The following is a 24,888-nucleotide window of genomic DNA, read 5'->3' as shown; positions in this document are numbered from 1 at the left end:
TAATGCTACAGATCGGTGACCGATGAAATTTAACCGATAATGGTTTTTATTTTTTATTTTTATTTTTATTTTAATCATTTTTTATCTATTTGTAAATATTTTTTTTAAAAAAAAATATCAATTCACTAATAATCATTTCTTTAATTCTTAAATAAAAAAATATAAAAAATAAATATTTAATCTATCACTTTTATCGATAAATTTTAACATTTTTCATATTTTATATACACATATAAACTAATGCATATATAATATTGCACAGAGGTTCTAGTTTGACATTGTGCCATTTTTTATGACTGATTTATTCCTTTTTACTGTCTTGACTCATGCCAAAGGCCAAATATCTAAAAGAGAGAAAGAGAAAGGTTTCTGAACAAAAAATACTTGTGAAAAGAGACCCTTTAGGGTACATGACAAACATATACGTTGTCTTGAAATGCTTTGGTTAAAATTCTGGACTCAAAAAGTATCTTGAATGATTTTTTTATTTATTTAGTAATTAATAAATATTTTTTAATGATATTTTTTTAAAATTTTATAATGATTAAAAAAATACATGAAAAAAAAAGAAAATAAAAATAAAATAGTGAAGTGTGTTTTTTGAGACACACATTCGAGACATATTTTCAGTAGGTGTAGTGCTGCTCATGAAATTATGTCCTCTTTCCCAGGTAGGAAAGACACTACTGCCTATTCAATTTTAGTAGATAGATTAATATATCCAAAATGTACTTAAAATACTAAAAAGAAAACCTAGCAAAGAATGGAAAGTGAATGGGAAGATCATCATGGTCACCAAATATCCTTCACTTTCAACTTTACAGCCCATGTAGCAATATGGTCTTTCAATTTGGGAAATGTTATGCATCTGCCCCACACCGGCACACACTTCACATCACTTTTTTTTTTTTTTTTTACACTCAATAGGTTGAGTGTGTGCCGGTGTGGGGCAGATGCATATATTTTTCCTTTCAATTTACAGGCCTTTTCCCTCTATACACATACTTTCTGCATATTTTTCTGAGCTAACTGTACTTAAATAATCTATCAATATCAAAGTTATACAAGAAAATGTGTTTGGTCATTACTCTTGTGCCCTTTTACAAATCTATCAATATCAAAGTTTATCTTCTATATATAAACTAATATGTAAGCAAAGAATCCCCTAGATTTAACGAAGTAATATTCTATTAGAGCAGCAACACACGTATAATCTCTTTTACAATTATTTTTAGTAAGGTGTTACAGCAATAAAGAGATTTTATAAAAGTAAATTCACAAACTGACATATTTATATCTACTTTACAATAAAAGTAGTTTTGCTATTTAATGTATCACACCAAGATACGTTAGTTTGTGAGTTTATTTTATAGAATTTTTTTGTAATTAAAACATTTATCTTATTTTTATTACTAAATATGATTTAATTTTTAAGTAAAAATTTAAAATTAAATATCTTACAAATCAAATCATGTTAGGTGAATGGTTATAGATTTATGATTTGATTTATATCTATCTATATATATAAAGTGTGTATGAGACGGAATTTCTTGTTTTAACCTTTTTTTTTTTTTTTTTTTTTTGTTTTCGTTAAAGTTAACGGCAATATATATAACTCTATTAATGGCTCTCCAACTTGTTGTGTGTGCGTGTGCATAATGGCTTTGTTGGGAAATCATAAAAAATAAAAAAATATATATAACTCTATTAAAAAAATGATAATCCCAAAATGATAATCCCAAGATGCAGAATGTATTTCTTTAGACATTTAGAATGAAATACTATTATTAATTAAAACTTTTAAACATTTTAATATATATTTATATCTTTTCAAAATTTTTAATACCATTTTGAAGATCGTTTGGTTAAAGCACTGCAATAAAATAAAATGAGATAAAATTATTAGAGTATCTGACTATCTAAATCATAAATTTCACAGCTTAGTAATCATAAGTACTAAAATTTTATAAACAGAACCACAACAGTGAAATATCCTCAACGAGGTTATATAGTTATCCAGCAAAATATAATATAAAGCCAAAATATATAGGAAAAAGGAGAAATAAATCTCATTTGACCCAAAACATGCCATTAAATACCATCATCTTGATAATGCAAACTCAATCATCTTGTTAAAGTTTATTTGTAATATTCTATTAATTATATTACTTGTATAAAAGTTGAATCAATATCTTCTAAGCTATATATGTCATCAACTATTTTTACAAATTTTATAAAAAAATATATTATTTTTATAAAATAACTATTTAATCTAACTAGACAATCATGCTTTGCACGTTATTTAGACCTAGTATGTATATATATATATATATATATATATATATTTGTAGACTTGTAGTTGGCAATTGGCATTTCGTACACTCATTGCCCATAAATATTAAATATAGCATGATCAGTTCTATCCATTATAAGACCTAACCGTTACACATTCTCTGCTCACACTTGCTCTTAAATTGTTTAGATATAATTCACCTTAATGCAGAAAGCTCTCCCCAGATATGACTTTTCAAATGAACAAAATGCTAATGGTAAATGACCGTTGCTGGTCGTTACCCACCAATAAAAAGGCAGGATTTCTAAGGTGGGACCCGGGGTTTCTTTCCTAACAAAGACGTGATAGGATAAAAGAAGGAAAAATGTCAATTTCTCGTGAAGAAGAAGCGCCGGGAGCGTTTTCTGTGACCGACCCTCACAGTTCACATTCACCACCACCCTTTCTCTCTCTATAAAAATTTCACAATCCAACCTCAAAAAGTGACCAAGAAATCTGATGGGTATGCATGTTTTTCAACAGTGAGAATTGGGTCATTGAGTTTTTAGAAAAAGAAGAACGCCTTCAGAGAGAGGTAGAGAGAGAGAGAGAGAGATGGGGTCGTCTGAGCCAGACAATGAAGCAAGCTCCACACCAAAGCTCTCGTTGTTCTCACTTCCAAGCAAGCTGTTGGATCAGGAGTCAACAGGAATGCTAACACCACCGCTCCGAGCTACAGCGTCTGTTCCATTTCACTGGGAGGAAGCACCAGGGAAGCCTAGGCAGCCATGCGCCGCCGATTCCAAACCAGAGACTGCCGCAAGAATCTTGGAACTGCCTCCGAGATTGCTGCTAAGTGAGAGTAAATCCATGAACATGCCGTCCCCTACCACGGTCTTGGACGGGCCTTACGTACTGGGGCGGACTGTGTCTCACAGCTACAGGTTTTCTTTCAGAAGCCCAGATCAGGATGTGGGCAGGAGATTAACGTCAAAGGAGAGGGGAGGCCATTTCCGGTCGATGAGGTGGGGTAGTTTCAGGAAGAATAAGCAGGTTTTCCAGGGTAGTTTTGATTTCTCATCTTCTTCGGTGATCGACGGTGATCATGGCGGTGGCAATAATACTAAGGGGAAGATCACGAGAGTTAGGAGGAAAGGGAGCTTTCTGAGTCTTGCAAACACAAGCTCTCATTTGTTGGTAAGTTCCAAAATTCACAAAAAAGGTTTGAAAGACCCATTCTATTCCATTAATATTGATCTCCTTTTTATTAAGTTCATCTTTAACAAAGAAAGATTATGCATGATTTGGAGTCATTTTGATTATCATGACTTTAACGAAGATCAGGAACCAATATCTAGATATTGTGTGAAGGTATTGAATTAAGTTTATACAAAATCACATGAGTGTTTAACTAAAAAATCCACTTTGAACTCTGTTGTTGTTGCAACCAAGTGATGATGATGGCCTATATATCCAAGTCTCTTGGAACATCCATTTTCTTTTCATTTTTTCCTTTAAGGTTCAAACTTTTCAATCATTTTGAACCAGAACAGATATTGGGAATTATTTGGCGGCAACTTTTTCCGTCGTGCTTCTTGTTTTCAACTCACATAAACAGAGATTGAAGTTTGAACCCCCCACCCCCCAAAACATCAACAGATCATTGTGTTTTTCATATTCCTTGAAATTGATTTTGGAGCATTAGCTTAGCTGAGGAAACCTTCTGGCTCCACAAGAAAAGGAAAATTGAAATCTTATGATCTGTAAATGGTGGTTTGATTAATTTCTGTAATAATTGATGTATGTGTGATGATCCAATTGCAGGCAAGCGTTTATGAAAGCTTTAAGCAGGTGGTCCCATGGAGGCGTACGTCAGAAAGAAAGAATACTCAGAAAGATGATGGGCTAACTAGCTAGCTAGCTCCGGTCTGATTTATTGCAGCCCCTGATCTCTCATGATGATCTACCTCATCATCATCATCATCATGCTCATGCTCATGCTCTAATAATTTCAGTTTTTCAAACCTGCATAGTGCTGTAATAATTTCTGCTTACTTTTGAAAATCATGATCATGTATAGCTCAGAAAGTAAAATCAATAGCATGTTTACTTTAGACGTGTGTAGTAGGAGTCTATATACGTTTATTGTGATGTTTACCATTATTCTACGTAAAAATGTGGAAATTCCATGCGACCAAGTTATTAATTATTTCTTTTATTTTTTCCTGGAAGTGGTTGCAAAAATTCATCAAGAGCGGCTACGATTATTCCAACTAGGTTTTGGTTTTCACCAGTTAGGACGGCTCTTTATAGGGGTGGGGAAACTTGAAAACTAGTGTTATTATTGACTAAATTTGGCTTTGAATTGACTACTCAACATCTCATTTCTAAATTCTAATTATATATATATATATATATATTTAACAGAATTTGAGAAGTATTTGTTCTTTAGCATTGGAGTTTTGCTTTGACTTTGAGCATAATTATCTCGAATATTTTTTTTTTTGGGAAAATAATATATGTACAATCTTTACCCAATTATGCTTTTTAAATGAGGATTATTTTTATAAAATAACATATAAATCACTTCATATAAATACCCATATTTTAAAATATGATTGTATAAAAAGTTATAAGAACGATTGCGGATATATCATTACTTCCTTTTTTTTTAGTTAGTAAAGAGATAAATGCTGTATACATTTAATATTAACATTTAACACAAGAAGTATTATGCGTTTAATCTCTCTTTTAGAATTATGGTAGTGGCATGTTAACCATACAATGTTTAAGACTTAATTCAAGAAAAGACATTAATAATATATAGAGTCTATATATATATTATGGTCCATCTTTTTTCTAAGAATTTGAAATATGTAGCTGTAGAGACTGCTACGTTTAGATATTGAGGTAAATTAAGTTGTGAATAATAATATTTGTTGCTTCTATTGAGATAGATTTAATTTTTTTTAGGTTGAGATGGTATAACTTATTAGGTTGAAATGTATGAAGTAGGTTAATATAAGTTTAACTTTTTTTATGAAAAGTTAAAAAAATAGTATATCACATCAATGATTTGTTTGAAATGAGTTGAGTTTGATTCAATAACTATATACAACCTCGTGTCCATCCTTTAATGGTTTAAATCTCCAAACAAATTCATAATACCCAATTCAATTTCTTCACAAAATTAATCCAATCAAACAAGTGGGATCGATCCTAAGGCTGCGTTTGGATGTAGAGCTGAGCTCAGTTCTTTATGAATATTTGTAATGAGTTGAGTAGTAGAGAAAGTTATGTAGGGTCCATCTAAATTTAGTTTAAAGTGTGTTTGTATGTTAAGATAAGTTTAGTACTTTTATGTGAAGTTAAAAAAGGTTGTAAATCCTACGTATCTGTGTTAAGTTGAAAAAGATTGTGAGTCCGACGTGTAAGGATATTTTGAGTTGAGATGAATTTAAGAATTTAAGAGTTGAGTATTTAGATGTTAGACTCAGTTTAAAATTAGACTGAACTCAGTTGAGAGTACCTCAAGTACTCTCATTACTTGGGAGTACTTTTCATATACTTTTTATTACTATTCATTACTTTTTATTTATTTTTTATTATTATTTAATATTCTATTATTATTTTTTTATTACTATTTACAAATATTTACAAACACTTCTTGGTCAACGCACAACTCTTCTTGGTCTCTCTGTCAAGCCGAAATAGTAAGAGACGGCCTAAATCTTCTTGGTCTCTGTGTCAAGCCTCCACATCTGGCAGTTTCTCTAGAATTCTCTTGTACTCCTCCAACGTCTCTACCTCTTTTGTCAAACCCAATTCCGACAGTACGCCAAACATCTTCAGACAATTCGGCAATGAATAAGATTGATCGAAAATAATATAATTTATTATGATAACCATAACTGCAACACAGAATATAATTTTATTATGTTTTTTTTTCCCTTCCCTCGGGAATTTGAGAACAAGCAAAACTTGGGAGTTAAGTGGCATTAATTTCGTTGCCAAAACCATCACAAAAGTCAGAATCTCAATGCATGCATGCGTTTTGGCAGTCAAATAATTAAGCTCGTAATTGTACAAGACATGTTGAATGAAGTGCACGACATATCGGTTGAGTTGCCAACAAAATAATATTTTCTTTTGCATGTCTTAGTAAGGGTGTAATCGATTCGATTCGCTTCGATTTTAGACATATATTTTAAGATCGAATCGATATATATTAATTTTGAGATTTGAAAAACTGATATCGCATCGGTTATATCTCTAAACCGGTATTTATGATTTTGATCTAATTTAGTCAAATTTTTTCGATTTTTCTGGTTATATAATATTTGATTATATATCTTAATGATAATATGCTAATGTCTAACTTATTTATATATTTGATTATATATGTTAGTGATAATATGATAGTTACATACACTTTTTATACGAGTGTATATCATCAAATATATAGAAATGCATTTATCAAAAAGAATATATATTATAATTTATCAAAAATAATAACATATGATCAAATAATGATGTTTAAGATTAAAATTTTATATTATAAAATTAAATTTTTGAATGATAATATTATATAAAATGTTATATTATTTTTATATTATTAGATTATTATTATACATGAGTAATAAGATTTTAAAATTTAATGATATATTAATTAACAATTTAGTATATAATATAAAATTATTTTATATATAATCATATATATTATATATAAAAAATATAATATATAATATAAAAAATATATATATATATATATATATATATAAACTGGTCCGATTTGGTATTAGAAAAATAAAAACTAGAACCGGACTGGTTTCAACCGCTTTTGAAAAAAATGAAATCAGTACCAGATCGAACCGGTATTAGACCGAACAAAACTCACCAGTTCGGTTTGGCTCGTCGGTCTGGTTTTCCGTTCACTGGTTTTTTTTCATCCCTATGCCTCGGAGTTCATCGATCAATTTACATCTAATTCAGTCACATATGCAGCAAAAAAAAAAAACGTATAGGGACTTCAAGGTCTTGATCATGAGGCCACCGCTAGCTTGATATTAAGCTCTCTGCACCTTGAATGCTGGCGGGAGCTGGACTAAGCGCACGAGGAAAAGTAAAATCTTACGAAGAAAGTTTGTTTGAACGCCACCTTAGATTCCGATTCGAAAAAGGCTGCTTTTGAAATTGCAGATTTGACTCATGGCCTGGCAACTCAAAAGACGCCCACAAACATCTCTCCACCGCCAAACTTCATGCCCACCAGCTCCAATTTTCCCTCGAGTTTAAGAATGATTTGGAACCTGGCAGGTTTGGGAATGAAATGAGAATTTTATATTTTATTTTGAAGTTTTAAATAATATATTTTAATATTATTATTATTTTGAAATTTGATAAATATGTATTGTGATTTGAAAAAGTTGAATTGTTTATTTTATTTTGTATAGAGATTTAAAAAATGTGTAATGATGAGATAAAATGAAATAGAAATTTTATATTTTATCTTGTGTCCCAAACCTGAAAGAGTTTTCGAGAAACTCTTAAACAGCCCCATACTAAAGAATTCGCTTCCAGTCTTTAAAGAACTCACCCTCCCTTTTACACACGACATTACAAAAGAATGATATTAAAAGCAACTCTTTACAAGCTAAACGCATCCTGCAACACAAACTCCACAAATGCACCGTTCTACTTATTATAATACGACACTACACAATTACAAAACGGCAGATCACTTCTCAACTTAAAACGCACAGTTTCATTAATTCCCGAACTCCCAATTTTGTCTCCCTTTATTCCCGACGGTTAATTCTGTTGCATCCATGACAATCTCGCTCTCCATTCCTTTAATTTCTCTCCCTCTCTCGCACTCTCTTCACTTTGTTTTGCAGCCGTTCCCGCAGCTGCCGTCAATCATCTCAGAGAAGCACCACACCGAGCCATCCAGATCTACTATTTCTCTTCTCAATCATGTCCTCCACGCCTCAAAAGTAGCAGTTTCGGATCCACTGCAGCTCAGCACTCAGATCTGCCATGAACCTCACCCAACCACCCATATTTGCCATCACACAGCGTCCTCCTCGCCCACACCGTATTGCCGTCGATTACTTCCAGCTCCGTCACCCCTACCTCTTTCGGTAGCTCTCTCTCTCTCTCTCTCTCTCTCTCTCCACTGTCCATGGCTAGAGAAGCCTAGGTCAGCCACCAATTTCCCCTTCCTCTATGAGACCTAGCTGAAACACCCCACCATCAGATCCTACACCTCCATCGCGCACCTCCCCTTTCGAAGGTGCTACAGTAAGATCCCCTGTCCCTCATGATGCCATGTAATTTTTCTGTCGCTTGTTAATGCTTTAAATCTTATGATTTTGTCCCGTGTAGAAACACGAATCTACACATGCGCACTGATTCCCTCAAATCCGAGAGGAACCGTCACGACTTGTAGATTAGGACTCTGACCATCCAGAAATCACCTTCGGCTTGTTTGTAATCCTCGGACTAACCTTTAAAATACTGTCATTGGAAAAATTGTAAAATTGTGTTTCCTGCAGTCTGGTTGTGAATTATGATCAAATTAAGTATGTGAAGAGTTGGTCATAGCGTGCCACATAAATGCTATAACATATTCATTTATCATGCAAAAGCAAACAAAAGTTGAGGTTTATTAGGATAAGGGTCGTTAATCAGTACGTAACAGAACAATGTTCATAAATTTTAAATAAAAACAATAGCTCTTGAAAAAAAACAGACAAAAAAAATTCCGTTAAGCAAAAGGGTAGACTCATCTAGCTTCCAGCACTGAAATAGTTACACTATTTACTGAGCAATTTTCTGCATAATTAATTTTTGGATTCGAGTGCATTGAATTCCGACATGTGGTAAAGGCAGGTTTCTTGGGTATAGGTAGAGGTGCATGTTCATTGCTCATCATTGAAACCACATCAAACATGGTAGGTTGATCAGATGGGGATGCTTGAACGCAAAGTAGCCCAATGTTAATTAATCTCACTATGGTACCCTCGGAAGAAGGACGCCCTATCACTGAATCCATCAACTCCAAACTTCGTTCATCTCTCCACAACTCCCAAGCCTATTTTCATTTCAAATCAAGGTAATTTTTGTTAAAATGTTAGTGCATTTAAGTCTATAATTTATATTGACATAAAAGACGAGAAGAACTTGAGAGGTTACAAAAGCTACACACATGGTTAAGAAGGTTGAGTGACTCTCTGTTGTAGAAGCCTGTATTCTTCTCGCCACTCACAATCTCTAGTAGCAATACTCCAAAGCTAAACACATCAGACTTTATCGAGTATAGACCCTCCATAACATATTCAGGAGACATGTAGCCACTGCATTTCAAAATTTAGTACATAACTTTCAAGTATCTTTCTCAATGAAATATTCCGCAAGCAATTCCATGTATCATATAACAAGTAGATAGCATACTCACTAAGTTCCAACAATCCTGTTTGTATTTGCTTGTGCTTCGTTATCTCCAACTAGTCGAGCCATGCCAAAATCTGATATTTTTGGGTTCATTTCACCATCCAAGAGAATGTTGTTTGGCTTTATATCTCTATGTATGATTTTTAACCTTGAATGCTGATGAAGATATAGCAGTCCTTGAGCAATCCCTTTAATAATGTGTATGCGTGTCGCCCAATCTAACATCAGTTTTTTGGTTGTATCTATTTAAATGGTGCAACAAAAGAAATTAGCACTCAAGAACTCAAAATTACACACACACACACACATATATGCGTGTCTATGTGTGGTGATACATGAGCGTCGAGATGATGAAACGATGACACACCAAAAAAGTAGAAATCCAAACTTTTATTGGGCATGTACTCGTATATTATTATTTTTTGATCTCCTTCCATACAACAACCCAAGAGTCGGACAAGATTTCTGTGCTGTAGTTTTGCGATCAGTGTTGTCTCATTCATGAATTCGTCAAGCCCTTGTCCAGATTTCTTTGAAAGCATTTTAATTGCAATTTCATGCCCCTTGAGTGACTTCCCCTGTGAAAGGGAACCACAAAGTCTTTAACTTTATGCAAAGTTTATAACAAATGATTGTCTCAATATTTTTAGAAGCAGATTCATTTAGAAGAATGAAACATACATATATACCTTGTAAACAGGTCCAAAGCCTCCTTCTCCAAGCTTATTTGCTGTTGAGAAATTATTGGTTGCAGCTGATACACTCTCATAACTAAATAGCGGTAACTCAGCATCTTTCATTCCTCCTTTCCTCGCATTATCTTTAGTATTTTTTCTATCATCGATTGCATGGAGTTCAATAGTACTAAAATCATATAACAGTAGATCATTGCTTGGAGCCTCATCTCCTGTTTGATATAAAATGATGCAACTTTTGTCATTTTAATAGAAAATCTAGAATAATTTGCTCTAAAAAAATCAATCAAAGGAGTTTGGAATATGTTTGTGAGGCTTGTTCATGGAGTTATCCCAAAAACTTGGTTCAGATAATCTCAATAGCATGAAAAATGTCTGACGAGCGAGCCAAAAATTTATGCAACACTCCTCATTAGACTAAGGAAATTTTATACTTTTCTTGTTCAACATTTCTATATATATATATGTAGTGTTAGAACTTGCCATTACCTTTGCATTTATGCTTTCCCTTGCTCGAGAAACAAACGAAGACTAGGCATAAGATTAGCCCTGTTGCAGGGATCAGAACCTCCACAATCACCAATACTTTCCCTTTGGTTCCTGATTAGGATGATAACAAATGATTATTAGCTCTACGTACTAAAATAGAATTACGTATCCATTCACTATGAAGATAATATAAACTTATGTGGGTTTCATCATATTCATCCTGCCTTTGGTACTTTGACGCTCATCGGCTGCAAGTCTGAGATATATATCCTGTCCTGCCTCACTACCATATGAGCTGGGTCGCTGCATGTTCAAAAGAGATCCTTCCCATGTCATACACCCGTTGCTGTTATGTGCATAAGCTGTGCAAGAACAATTATTCATGCAAGCTAATTCACATCTCTTAGCACTCACTACCGAATATGCTGTATTGTTAAAAGGCAATATCAGGTTTGATATTTTCAAGAACCAGTCTTTTTTGCCATTACGATTCTCACATTCCAAAGGGTGTTTCCTCCGACAACCATCTGACCAATCATTTAGTCTGGTATCCGTATCTGAAAATGGTTCAAAACCTTTTGGACAATCACAAGGGTAAGATGAATTATCGTCATACATGCCAAATGCACCACACAATGCGAAGACATTTGATAGTAATATCGGGCGAACCCAAAGTAAAGAAGGTGGGTTAAGGAGAGAGGTCTGCTTCAGCTCAACAGGCTGGATCTGTCCAGTAGAAGTAATCTCAAGATGGTCAACCCTGGAAACACTAGAAAGAGAATAAGTAACATAGGTTTCGTTTTCATTTGACACGAAATTAAAATTGTAGATACCAGCTTGGAACCAGGCCGGAGGAACGGAGGGAAAAGATGAACTGTTCCAAACTCCACTACTCCAATAAACATGGGAGTTGTTCCACTCTAAGATAAATTGGAAGACTCCATTTGGGTGATCTAGATCGAACGAGAACACACCCGGTGATGGATCTTCTGAATTTCTCCATGAAATAAGCCGCTTCGGTACTTTTCCTACATTATCGATTCCAAGCTTTGCACCTGGCAGCCATGCATTTGTTGGATGGTCGAAACTCTCCCAAAATATAGTAGAAAGGTTCGACCTATCTCTTAAAACAAAATTCCCATCATCAAGAAGTGCTGCTTCAGTTGAATTTGGCGGGAGATACCTCAAATTTGTGGACCAAAATATCTCGGAGGGAGTTTGCAGAAGGACTAGATTGCCGTCATCTGAGAATTCGAGTGTTGAAGTTAATAGGCTAGACAAATGGTTTTCTCTATTTGCTACCCAAACAATCCTCTGGCCTCCAAACCCTGTGTACCAAATCCCCAGGTAGATTTTTGTAGAATTACCTGATCGTTGGAAAAATCCGAGTGTAAATTTGTTATTATTAGATAATAGGCCGTCGGGATTATACGCTACGAGAAACTCATCCATCGAAAGGGTATCATCTGCAACGGTGAAGCTTTCTCTGAGTGTTAGAAGCAGAACTAAGATCAAGAGGAATGTCTCGTTTGTATCAATGGCCATGTCCTTCACAAAGCAAGCAGCACCGCAACGAAATCAGCCCAATTCTCAGGGTTTGGTACACTGAAGATGTATAACAACACGCCGGCCATAAGAATCAAATGATGATCGATTGAACAAGAAACTTGAGATTATGAAAACTCCGAAAAGTTAATTGTTTGTATTAACATGCACCAACTGTTAGGACAAACCTCAAAAACCTCGTCAAGGACGTTAATTAAACTCTGAAAAGTTTCCGGCATCATAGATAGTATCATTATCGTGATACAACCAATAATTGTTGGTTTTAGAAATCAGATTGCAGAAAAATAGTGAAACCACAGGAGAAAACATGGGAGAACTTCAACCAACAATTGTTTGATTGATTCTATTGTTCTGCCGTTTACAATTCACCAAAATACATCTTATATGCTATATTGAGAATAACAATAATTAATAACATATTGTTTCAAAGCATAGTAATAAATCAGATGACTAATAATAGCAGAAAATTAAATATAGCTTGTATAGAAAACTGCATCAATCTTCAATACTCCTCCTTGATGCATTTTCTTCAACTCCAAGCATCAAACGCAGCTTCTGAAATTTGTCTCTAGGAAGTGCCTTTGTAAAGATATCAGCTAATTGTTCTTCTGACTTGCAATACTTCAACTCAACATCTCTATTAGCAATTACTTCTCTAAGATAATGATACTTAATAGCAATGTGCTTGGTTCGGCTATGATAAACTGGATTTTTTCCTATTGCAATTGCTGATTTATTATCACAGAAAATCTCAACTGGAAGTTGTTGCTTTGCTCCCATATCTTCAAGTATTTTGGTAAGCCATATAGCTTGATTTACAACATTGGCAGCAGTAACATACTTTGCTTCTGCTGTAGATTGAGCCACGAAACCATGTTTTTTTGAACCCCATGAGAAAATTCCAGATCCCAAATTAAAACAATAGCCTGATGTACTTTTCATATCATCAATAGAACTAGCCCAATCACTGTCAGTGTACCCAAATAATTTTGAATAAGAACACGGTTTGAAAGAAATACCATACTTCAAAGTTCCTTGAACATATCTCAATACTCTTTTTGCAGCACCAAAATGCACTTGAATGGGATTTTGCATGAACCTTGACAACATGCTTGTAGCAAACATGAGATTAGATCGAGTAGAAGTGAGGTATAACAAGCTGCCAATCAAAGTTCTATAAGTAGCCCCATCAGTTAATTTCCCCCCATCTTCTTTCTTAAGTTTTTCATTTGCAATTAGAGAAGTTGCCACTGGTTTCCAATCAGCCATATTGAACTTCTTAAGTAAATCTCCAGCATACTTCTTTTGACAAATGAAGTTGCCATCATCTTGACATACTTCCATACCAAGAAAATAATGCATTAAACCCAAGTCACTCATTTCAAAAGACTTCATCATCTCTTGCTTGAATTCTTCAATCATCTTTGAGTCACTTCCAATAATGATTAAATCATCAACATATAAGGAGACTATGAGCAGATTTTCACCTTTGATTTGAACATAAAGTGTAGGTTCACTCACACTTTTCTTGAAGCCTTGTTCACCAAAGTAACCATCGATCTTGCTATACCATGCTCTAGGTGCTTGTTTAAGCCCATATAGAGCATTTTTTAATTTAAGCACCCTGCCATCTTCCTTGTTAAAACCCTCGGGTTGCTGCACATACACTTCCTCTTCAAGTTCTCCATTGAGGAAAGCTGATTTAACATCAAGTTGAGAGATCTTCCAACTTCTTTGAGCTGCAAGTGCACAAACAGTTCTTATAGTATCTAATCTTGCCACAAGAGCATAAGTTTCATTGAAATCGATTCTAGCCTGCTGTGAGTACCCTTTAGCTACTAATCTTGCTTTGCATTTCTTTAACGAACCATCAGGATTAAGCTTCCTTTTGTAAATCCATTTAACTCTAATGATTTCTTTGCTGTCAAGACAAGGAACAAGCTCTCAGGTATTGTTCTTTTCAATCATCTTAATCTCCTCATTCATTGCATCAACCCAAATTGATTCTTTTACAGCTGCTGCAAAGCTTTCAGGCTCTAAAGACATATAGTTGCAAGATTCATAGATTTCACTCAAAGGTCTCAACCTTCTTGGAGTTGTTTCAGGAGTAGACTGATCTGAGAACTCAAGGTTACCGTCAACCCTTTGTTCTGAGGTTGGAGTTGCTCGTTGACTGTCATCATCATTTTCCATTCTTGTCTCGGGTTCTTCAATTACTGGTATGGTAAGTGGCTGAGTTAATTCTCATCAAACACCACATCCCTACTTGTAACCAGCTGCTGTGATTTTAAGTTGAAGACCCTATATCCTTTGGATTAAGAGCTATATCCAAGGAAGACTCCCTTTGCTGACTTTTCTTCCAACTTGTGCCTTTTTTGTTCAGGGATATGCATATAACAAATGCATCCAAAAACTTTTAGATGCTCAGCAGTAGGTTTGATCCCACTCCAAGCTTCAATGGGAGTTAAATTTTTCACAGCTTTTGTAGGACATCTATTCAGGAGATACACAACTGTGTTAACAGCCTCAGCCGAAAACTTTTTAGGAAGTCCTTTTGCCATTAACGTAGACCTGGCCATCTCCATGATAGTCCTATTTTTCCTCTCCGAGACTCCATTTTGTTGTGGAGTATAGGCAACAACCAACTGGTGTTCCAATCCTTCATTTTTGCAAAACTCATCAAACTTTTTAGAGTTAAACTCAGTGCCTCTATCACTTACCAAAGTTTTGAGTTTTCTACCACTTTGGTTCTCAACAAGAAATTTAAATTTTTTAAAAATTTTAGATGCTTCTGATTTTTCTTTGAGAAAGTACTCTCAAGTTATTCTAGAAAAATCATCAATAAACAAGATGAAGTACATGTTTTGACTTTGTGAAGGAGTTCTCATAAGACCACATAAATATGTATGCACAAGTTCCAAAACTGATTTGGCTCTCCATGCTTCTCCTTTTGGAAAAGATTCTCTATGTTGTTTCCCCAACATGCAACCTTCACACACGACCATATTCTGATTCAAAAGAGGTAAGTTTCCCATCATATTTTTTTGATTTAACAACCTTAGTGCATTAAGGTTATAATGTCCAAACCTTTGATGCCATAAGGTAGTCTATATTTATTGGCAATATAGATTCATTAGTCTTGAAAATATAAATTCACTTACAGCTTGTTGCAGAGTGAATAATGCCTTTGCATCCTTGTATTTTTCCAGCTTGACTTGACTTGAAGTTGAACCACCACCACTTGAGTTTTCACTGACTGTTGGAACTCCAGACTCGATGACATCCCATAGATCAAGAGACAAGAACAAAGTCTTCATTTTTATGCTCCAGTAGTCATAATTTTTACCAGAAAAAATAGGAATTGATGTGGGTGAACTAATGCCAACCATTTTTCCCAAGAAGATCGAGACATGCTTTGATGCCAATTGTTGGTTTTAGAAATCAGATTAACGAAAAACAGTGAAACCAGAGGAGAAAATAGGGGAGAACTTCAACCAACAATTGTTTGATTGATTCTATAGTTCAACCGTTTATAATTCACCAAAATACATCTTATATGCCATATGGAGAATAACAACAATTAATAACATATTGTTCCAAAGCAGAGTAATAAATCAGATGACTAATAATAGCAGAAAACTAAATATAGCTTGTATAGAAAACTGCATCAGTCTTCAATAAATATATTACTTTATTATAGTTAATTTTGTATAGATTGCATTGGTTTCTTTCTTAATTCAGGTTCTTTTTTCTTCATATAGTTAGTTGTTACGTACATTATGGTTGATGAACTTTCTGATCATTTTAATACATGGGATTCCTTTTTCTTGACAAGAGGGGAAAGGATTATTATTTTTTTATTTATTATCTTTTATTTTTTTAGCAGACGGGAAAGGATTAGCTATCATTGTCTAATTTGGACAAAATAATATAAGATCAGGTGTTATACGTACTATGCTGGTGACACATCCTCTTAGCCTGCGTTTGGTTGCAAGAATCAACTGAGCTAAGCTGAGTTCAGTTTATTTTTAAGTTGAGTCTAACATTCAAACACTCAACTCTCAAATTACTAAACTAAGTTCAACAAAAAAACCTCTTTACACGTGGGATCCACAACCTTTTTTTAATTTAACACATCTTTATACATGGGATCCAAAACTTTTTTGAACTTCCCATAAAAAGTACTAAACTCATCTTAACATCTAAACATACTTTAAACTCAGTTTAGATGAGCCTAACTCTCTCCACTACTATTCATAAAAAATTGAGCTCAACTGAGCTAAACTCAACATCCAAACCCAGCCTTAGTCTGATTTGTACAAAATAATATGGTGGTGAAGCTTGGTCCTATATGGACAGGCATGTATACCCGAAATGAACATGCGATATCTAATATGGCCTTATGCTTGTGAGTCAGGTTCTCAACATGTGATTTTGTGTTAGCTTTTAGTTACTAGGTAGTTCAGGTGTTGTTTCTATGAAAGACACATTCACTTATGTTATTATGACTAATACAAAGTACTGAAGGTGAGGTTTGGCTATACATGGCATGTGGGATAAGTCATGTTTCGGTTTTGTCCTTAGTTTAATCTTAACTAATTCCAATTCATGTAGAGCTTAACGATTTATATGTTGTGGAGTGCCTTGGTGGAATTGACTTCTATGGCCGACTAAGTGAGGGTAAATTTGGAAGTTTTGTAGAATAAGGAAGTCCAAAGGAATCTTCCTTCTAGGCGCCTTCTAGGAAACTTCCTTGGGATGGCAATTTCAAAATTTCTTCCAACTTGATGTCCTAAATTGGAAACTCCCTTAGTCTTAGATCTTGGATGATGGGTTGGATTAGAAATGGATTTTGGGCCTTAGTGAGTATTCGGCCCATGTGGTTGGGCTTGGTTGTAGACTTTGTTTGTGCTTTAGGCCCATTAGGGTCTTCTAGTCTATTTTATGGGTTCTGGGCTTTGTGTTCATTGAGGTTGGACTATTCTACTAAGCCTTCTATGGGTTTGGTTATTGTAATGCCCTGGCCTCGAAGGTTCGGAGAGTTAGCTCCTAATACTGAATATCCTCTCTAATAGTACAATTATTTAATAAATATCCATGTCCCTCCACCGAAACACTAAAGAAAATCCTCAAAAAAATAAATTAAAACTCCCAAAGTGTTGAAAATATCCTTAACTCAACACAACAAAATAATCGAAAATAATCAATTTACTAACTATGACTCTCAAATAAGTATTTATACTCACGGACACTTATTCCTCTATGGTCATCATACCTTACTAAAACTTCATATTCTTGTTCTCCAGCTGAACCATAAAAATTTATCTAAAAAATATTGTTAAGATAATGGGTGAGTGATGGGACCCAATGTGGGCCTAGTCTTAAAGTTACTTTGTAAGTTCTAGATGGGCCAATTACAAGATCAAGAGCCAAGAAGATCAAGGAAGCAATGCAAATATTGATGCAATCCACTTGGGATGAAACTAGCAAGAGCCCAACACTCAAGATGGGCTTGAAAGAAGGAGAACCAGTTTTGATCCATTTGATATAAGCTGTGGAATACATGACTTAGAGTTATTATTTGAGCTTATTGTTATTGAAGGTTTTCAATTTGTTAAATGATTTATTTTATTAGTTTAGAATAAGTGGGCTTGAGAAGCTTGACCCACATATGTCTTATTTCTTATGAACAAGATTTTTGGGAAGACTTTGTATTTTGGCCAAGGGTTTATTTGGAAAGTTACTTTTTAGGAACTAGAGTTTTATTTTCAGCAAAGTGGGGTGCCTAGGGGTTTCTCCTGGGGTAAAATTTGACCAGGGGCATTTTGAGTAGAAGAGGCCTTGTTTTGGCCTAGGTTTAATTGGGGTTTAGATATTTAAATACCTTGTAGTCGTCCAATACAAGTTCCTTTTAGATAATATTGAATTTTCATTGTGAGTTGAGTTTACTCCTCTGGTTCTTGATTGGACTTTTGAACTTATCAAAAGTAAATCATAAACTTTGTAGCGTTCCTCCTTGTAATCTGGGTTCTTGAGACAGGTTCTTCAACGGGTCTAGATTTTAATATAATCTAGGTTTTTGAAACGAGTTTTCAACGGGTCTAAATTCTCCATCCATGGACTTGATTTTTGGCTTTCTTGGGTGAGTTTTTAAATTGATTGTGGGTTCAAGGGATTCCATTCCCACGGGTTCATATCATTTGGTATTCAGAGCTCGGTTTTCAATTAGGTCTGATTCTATCTTTTAAATCTTGCATTACTTATCAAAAAAGAAAAAAAAAGTGCAGAAATCTTCTTCATCTTAGGGCTGCCGAATTTCTCATTGTTTTCTATGGTTTCTTTATTTTTTGATTAGGGTTACCTTGTTCTTTGATTAGGGTTGCGAAAAAAAAAAAAAAAAGAGCGAGGGGCTGTCATATATCGCTTATTCTAGGGTTTTAAGTTATTGTTAGGGTTTTGTCAATTGCTTATTCTTTTGATTGTGATCAAATCAGTTGGTGAAAAGAAAAGAAAAGAAAAGGAAGGAAAAAAAAAAAAATAGAAATCTGAACTTTTTTTTAATTGAGCTTTATCATCGAAAGGGCTGCATACTTCATTATAATTGGTATCTTGTTTCATTCGTATAATTTCCTTGATTCTCACGTCATTTTATTCCTTCTGTGTTTCTCTTGTTCTTATTTCTTGGACCTAATTACTAGTTGGGATAAAACAAGGTTGCATTGTCTTGATTAAGTTCAATTAGTTCTTAAAGAACTTGAGTGGAAAAACTCTTGAGGTAAAATGCAAGAAAGTGTAAGGCTATTATCGGATTAAAGCCAATTAAGAGTGAAACATGAGTGAAGTGCCATTATTTGAGTGTAAACACGTAAGAGAGTCTGTGAGGTTTTTTTTTTACCACTAACATTCTTTTGTACAGCACATTACAATGTTTCACCGGAGTGGCTCATCACCAAGGGGGATGACAAATAACCCATTCTTTGCGTTGCAAGCCATGCAACAACAGTTTGAACGGTCGAACTTGGTGTTGGAGGAAGTAAGGGATATGATGGATCATCAAGAAATATCAATTAGAAATCTGCAAGGTGGGAGAGATAGGAGGCGACCTGAGCCTAGGGTTGAAAATGAGTATGAGAATGAAGGAGATGGTGAGGATTAGGAAGACTTAACATCTGAAGTTGGGTCAGGTAGACATAGAAGAGCTAGGCGTGAAAGAGGACTTGAGGGGAACCTAGAGGGTCGGGATGGTGTAGATAGAGATCTTGGGAGCATCAAAATAAAAATACCATCTCTCTAAAGTAGAACTGACCCTGAAATTTATCTAGAGTGGGGGAAAAAAATAGAGTTAGTGTTTGATTGTCATAATTACTTTGGTGGTGATTGAGTTCACTGATTATGCTATTATTTGGTGGGATCAGTTAGTGACCAATAGGAGGAGGAATTATGCGAGGCCTGTAGAGACATGGGGAGAGTTGAAAGCTCTCATGAGGCGGAGATTTGTATCTAGCCACTACTATAGGGACCTTTACAAAAAACTCCAAAATCTTACACATGGGTCTAAGAGTGTGGATGATTACCATAAACAGATGGAGGTGGCGATGATTTGGGCTAATGTAGAGGAGGACCGGGAGGCCACCATGCCTAGATTTTTTAGTGGTTTGAATAGAGAAATAGCCAATGTAGTTGAATTACAGCATTATGTGGAGATAGAGGACATGGTGCACATGGCTATGAAGATGAAAAGACAGTTAAAGAGAAAAAGAGACATCAAGGTACACTTCAGTTTCGAGCACTACTTGGAAATCAAAGTGAGATAGGAATGATCCAGCTGAAGCAAAGAGAAAAATCGAACCACCAATGGGAAAAGATGAGGGAATTAACAACAAACCCAAGGTAGAATCTCAACCTTCAAGGAATAGGGATAGTAAATGCTTTAAGTGTTTGGGTTCAAGGCACATCGCTTCTCAATGTCCAAACAAGCAGGTGATGATTATGTATGACAATGAGGAGGTTCTATGTAAGAGAGAGTGAGGTTAAGAAGGCTTTCTTAGCAAATCGCTCTATGATTTTTCTTGTCTATAAATAGTCTTATCTTAATCTTGATGAAACTAACCAGTCTCTTCCTAGTTTGGTTGCTTATTTGTTGTAGGAGTTTGAGGATGTATTCCCAGAGGAGATGCCAAATGAGTTGCCACCCATTAGAGGCATTGAGCATCATATTGATTTTGTGCTAGGAGCTGCTATTTCAAACCGACCAGCCTATAGGAGTAATCCAGAGGAGACAAAGGAGCTTCAGAGGCAAGTTGAGGATTTGATGAGTAAGGGGTACGTGAGGGAGAGCATGAGTCCATGTGCAGTACCAGTGCTACTAGTGCCAAAGAAAGATGAGACGTGGAGGATATGCGTTGATTGCAGGGTGGTCAATACTATCATGGTAAAGTATCGCCATCCCATTCCTAGATTAGATTATATGCTTGATGAATTGCATGGCTCATGTATTTTCAGTAAAATTGATCTTAAAAGTGGGTACCATCAAATTAGAATGAAAGAGGGTGATGAATGGAAAACTACTTTTAAGACAAAGTATGGGCTTTATGAATGGTTGGTTTTGCCATTTGGACTTACAAATGCGCCTAGTACTTTCATGAGATTAATGAACCATGTCCTATGTGCGTTCGTAGGCAAGTTTGTGGTTGTGTATTTTGATGACATCCTAGTGTAAAACAAGGACTTAAATGAACAAATTGAGCATTTGAGATATGTGTTTGATGTGTTGAGATGTGAAAAGTTATATGCTAATTTTAAGAAATATACCTTTTGCATGGACAAAATTGTTTTTCTTGGTTATGTTGTTAGTACAAAAGGTATTGAGGTGGATGAAGAGAAAGTCAAGGCCATCAAGGAGTGGCCAATGCTAAAGAGCATTACTAAGTTAAGAAGCTTTCATGGCTTAGCTAGCTTTTATCGGCGTTTTGTTAAAGACTTCAGCACCATTGTTGCACCACTCACTGAGATAATTAAAAAGAATGCAGGGTTTCATTGGGGGCTGATCAAGATAATGCTTTTGCCACTATTAAAGAAAGGTTGTGCTCTGCACCTGTGTTAGCGTTACTTGATTTTTACAAAACTTTTGAGATTGAATGTGATGCCTCAGGAATAGGGATTGGAGCTGTTTTGATGCAAGATAGGCGGCCCATAGCCTTCTTCAGTGAGAAGCTAAGTGGGCCTCCCTGAAGTACCCTACTTATGACAAAGAGCTTTATACTCTTGTTCGTGCATTAGAGACTTGGTAGCACTACCTGTGGCCTAGGGAATTTGTGATTCATACCGATCATGAATCATTGAAGCATCTCAAGGGTCAAGGTAAGTTGAATAAAAGGCATGCTAGATGGATGGAATACATTGAGACATTTTCATATGTCATTTGTTACAAGCAAGGTAAGAAGAACATTGTTACTGATGCTTTATCCCTGAGGTATGTACTTCTTACTTCTATGAGTGCTAAAATGCTTGAGTTTGAATATGTGAAAGACATATATGCTGATGATGCTGACTTTTTTGATGTGTATATAGCATGTGATAAGGCGGCATTTGGTAAGTTTTACAAGCATGATGGTTATTTGTTTAAAGAAAGCAAATTTTGTGTGCCAAGTTGTTCTATGCGTGAGCTATTGGTGCATGAGGCAGATGGTGGGGGATTAATGGGATACTTTGGTGTCAAAAAAACTTTAGACATTTTGCATGAACATTTCTTTTGGCCTAAGATGAAGATAGATGTCAATCGCATCTGTGGCAGTGCATTACATGTAGAAAGGCCAAATCTAAGGTTTTGCCACATGAGTTGTATACACCCTTACCCGTTCCTAGTGAGCCATGGGTAGACATATCTATAGACTTTATTTTGGGGCTGCCTAGGACAAAAATGGGTTGAGATTCTATTTTTGTGGTTGTGGATAGATTTAGTAAGATGACACATTTCATTCCATGCCATAAAATAGATGATGCCACAAACATAGCTAACTTGTTTTTTAGGGAGATAGTGCAACTCCATGGTGTACTTAAGAGTGTTGTTTCTGATAGGGATATTAAATTTCTTAGCTACTTTTGGAAGGTGTTGTGGGGGAAATTGAGTACTAAGTTCTTATTTTTCACTACTTGTCATCTGTAGACTGATTGTCTGACTGAAGTAGTTAATAGGACTTTAACTTTACTTTTATGCACTGTTGTTCATAAGAATTTAAAAATTTGGGAGGATTGTTTGCCATTTCTAGAGTTTGCATATAATAGGACCATGCATACTACTACTTCATATTCTCCTTTCGAAATTGTTTATGGTTTTAATCCACTTACTCTTTTAGATTTGATACCTTTACATGTTGATGGCAGGAGTAGCTTGGATGGACAAAAGAAGACAAAGTTGGTGAAGTCACTCCATGAGAGGATACGGCTTCAAATTTTCCAAAAGAATGAAATGGTTGCTTCCCAAGCCAATAAAGGGCGAAGGCTTGTCATCTTTGAACCAGGAGATTGAGTTTGGGTTAACATGCGCAAAGAAATATTCCCAGCCCATAAAAGGACTAAGTTGCATCCTCGAGGAGATGGACCTTTCCAAAATTTTGAGAAAATTAATGACAATGCATATAAAGTGGACATTCCAGGTGAGTATAATGTTTCTGTTACTTTCAATATTTATGATATTTTCTCCTTTGATGTAGGTGAAGATTCGAGGTCGTATCCTTTGGAGGAGAGGGAGAATGATGGAAACCAATGTGAGCCTACTCTTAAAGATCATTTGCAAGTTCCAGATGGGTCAATTATAAGATCAAGAGTCAAGAAGATCAAGGAAGCAATGCCAGGATTGGTGGAATCCACTTGGGATGAAGCTAGCAAGAGCCCAACACTCAAGATGGGCTTGAAAGAAGGAGACCTAGTTTTGATCCACTTGATACAAGCTGGGGAAGATATGACTTAGAGTTATTGTTTGGGCCTATTGTTATTGAAGGCTTTCAATTTGTTAAATGATTTGTTTTATTAGTTTAAAATAAGTGGGTTTGAGGATGTTTGACCCACATGTCTTATTTCTTATGAATTATGATTTTTGAGAAGACCTTGTATTTTGGTCAATGGCTTATTTGGAAAGTTATTTTTTAGGAACTAGGGTCTTATTTTCAGAAAAGTGGGGCGCCTAGGGGTTTCTCTTGGGGTAAAATTTGGCCAGGAGCATTTTGGGTAAAAGTGGCCTTGTTTTGGTCTAGGGTTAATTGGGGTTTAGGTATTTAAACACCTTGTAGCCGTCCAACACAAGTTCATTTTAGACAATATTGAATTTTCATTGTGAGTTGAGTTTACCCCTCTTGTTCTTGATTGAACTTTTGAACTTATCAAAAGTAAATCACAACTTTTGTGGCATTCCTCCTTGTAATCTAGGTTCTTAAGACAACTTCTTCAACGGGTCTAGATTTTAATATAATCTAGGTTCTTGAAACGAATTCTCAATGGGTCTAGATTCTCCATCCATTGACTTGATTTTTTTGCTTTCTTGGATGAGTTTTCAAATTGATTGTGGGTTCAAGGGATTCTACTCCCACGGGTTCATATCAGTGAGTTATCAACAATTCAATAAGCAGAGAATATTTAGTAATATGTAAACATGAACATTTACAGAATTTGGAATGCAGAACAAAACATTTTCTTTCAAAATGTAGAATCAAAACATATCAAAAATATCAAAGCGAAACTTTCTTATTAAAAAAATATTTTAGCATATCAAGATCTGAAACATCATCTTCATATCATATCAAAGCATCGTATCGGGACAGTGACCATGTTTAACCCCTATGGTAAGGTTATAAACCACTATTATACCTGTGACTGGGTCGTATGCCACTATTATACCAATGGCGGGGCCATAACGGAAACCGAACAGAACATCAGAATAAAATTTTATTCAGAATACAGATTCAAAATCTCATGCCAAGGTTTTCAAATGCTATATCATATCAAAACAGAGTACTGAACATAATTAGATCATTTCACATATTAAAAAAAAATTCAGAATATCTTCGTATCACATGAACAAATTTTCATAATTTCCATATTCGCTCTTTTTGTAGAGTTTAGAAAATAGAATGCTAAAAAAATAAGCTCATGTTTACATTAATCATGACAGAAAACACTTTATTCTTATACATGTTCCATGAATATGCAGAACTCATATCTGAGGTTGTTTTCAGGTTTCATTTCAAAGCAAGCATGCATATTTTCAAATCAACTTTATTTCATTTCTTTTATGCAAAATCAAGTATAAGAACTCTCTGCTTACCTGGACTTTTAGCCTTTCAGATTTTTTTCACAACAGTGCTGATATGAATATCAATTGTCACATATACAGAATACTAAACGTTATTGAGCTTC

The 24,888-nt window shown here is 35.0% G+C and overlaps 2 protein-coding genes across 2 annotated transcripts; one reads left to right on the top strand and one right to left on the bottom strand.

Moving 5' to 3' along the window:
- Positions 1-2,693: 2,693 nt before the first annotated feature.
- On the top strand, positions 2,694-4,435 carry LOC109007575 (uncharacterized protein At4g00950-like). The gene is made up of 2 exons (XM_018987307.2): positions 2,694-3,469; positions 4,097-4,435. Exons 1-2 carry the CDS (start codon positions 2,888-2,890, stop codon positions 4,187-4,189), a joined length of 675 nt encoding a protein of 224 aa, XP_018842852.1. The 5' UTR covers positions 2,694-2,887; the 3' UTR covers positions 4,190-4,435.
- A 6,671-nt stretch (positions 4,436-11,106) lies between these two features.
- Positions 11,107-12,456, bottom strand: LOC109007572 (G-type lectin S-receptor-like serine/threonine-protein kinase At2g19130). Its single transcript, XM_035686182.1, has one exon. The coding sequence runs from the start codon at positions 12,454-12,456 to the stop codon at positions 11,107-11,109; it is 1,350 nt and encodes a 449-aa protein (XP_035542075.1).
- Between the last annotated feature and the right edge of the window lie 12,432 nt (positions 12,457-24,888).

Source organism: Juglans regia, chromosome 16, assembly GCF_001411555.2.
Source record: "Juglans regia cultivar Chandler chromosome 16, Walnut 2.0, whole genome shotgun sequence".
NCBI lineage: Eukaryota > Viridiplantae > Streptophyta > Magnoliopsida > Fagales > Juglandaceae > Juglans > Juglans regia.
This window is presented reverse-complemented; position numbering and strand designations above follow the sequence as displayed.

Coding starts and splice junctions, on each gene's coding strand:
- LOC109007575 (XM_018987307.2), top strand. CDS start 2,888: ATGGGGTCGTCTGAGCCAGACAATGAAGCAAGCTCCACACCAAAGCTC. Junction 3,470..4,096: donor ACACAAGCTCTCATTTGTTG/GTAAGTTCCAAA, acceptor ATCCAATTGCAG/GCAAGCGTTTATGAAAGCTT.
- LOC109007572 (XM_035686182.1), bottom strand. CDS start 12,456: ATGGCCATTGATACAAACGAGACATTCCTCTTGATCTTAGTTCTGCTT.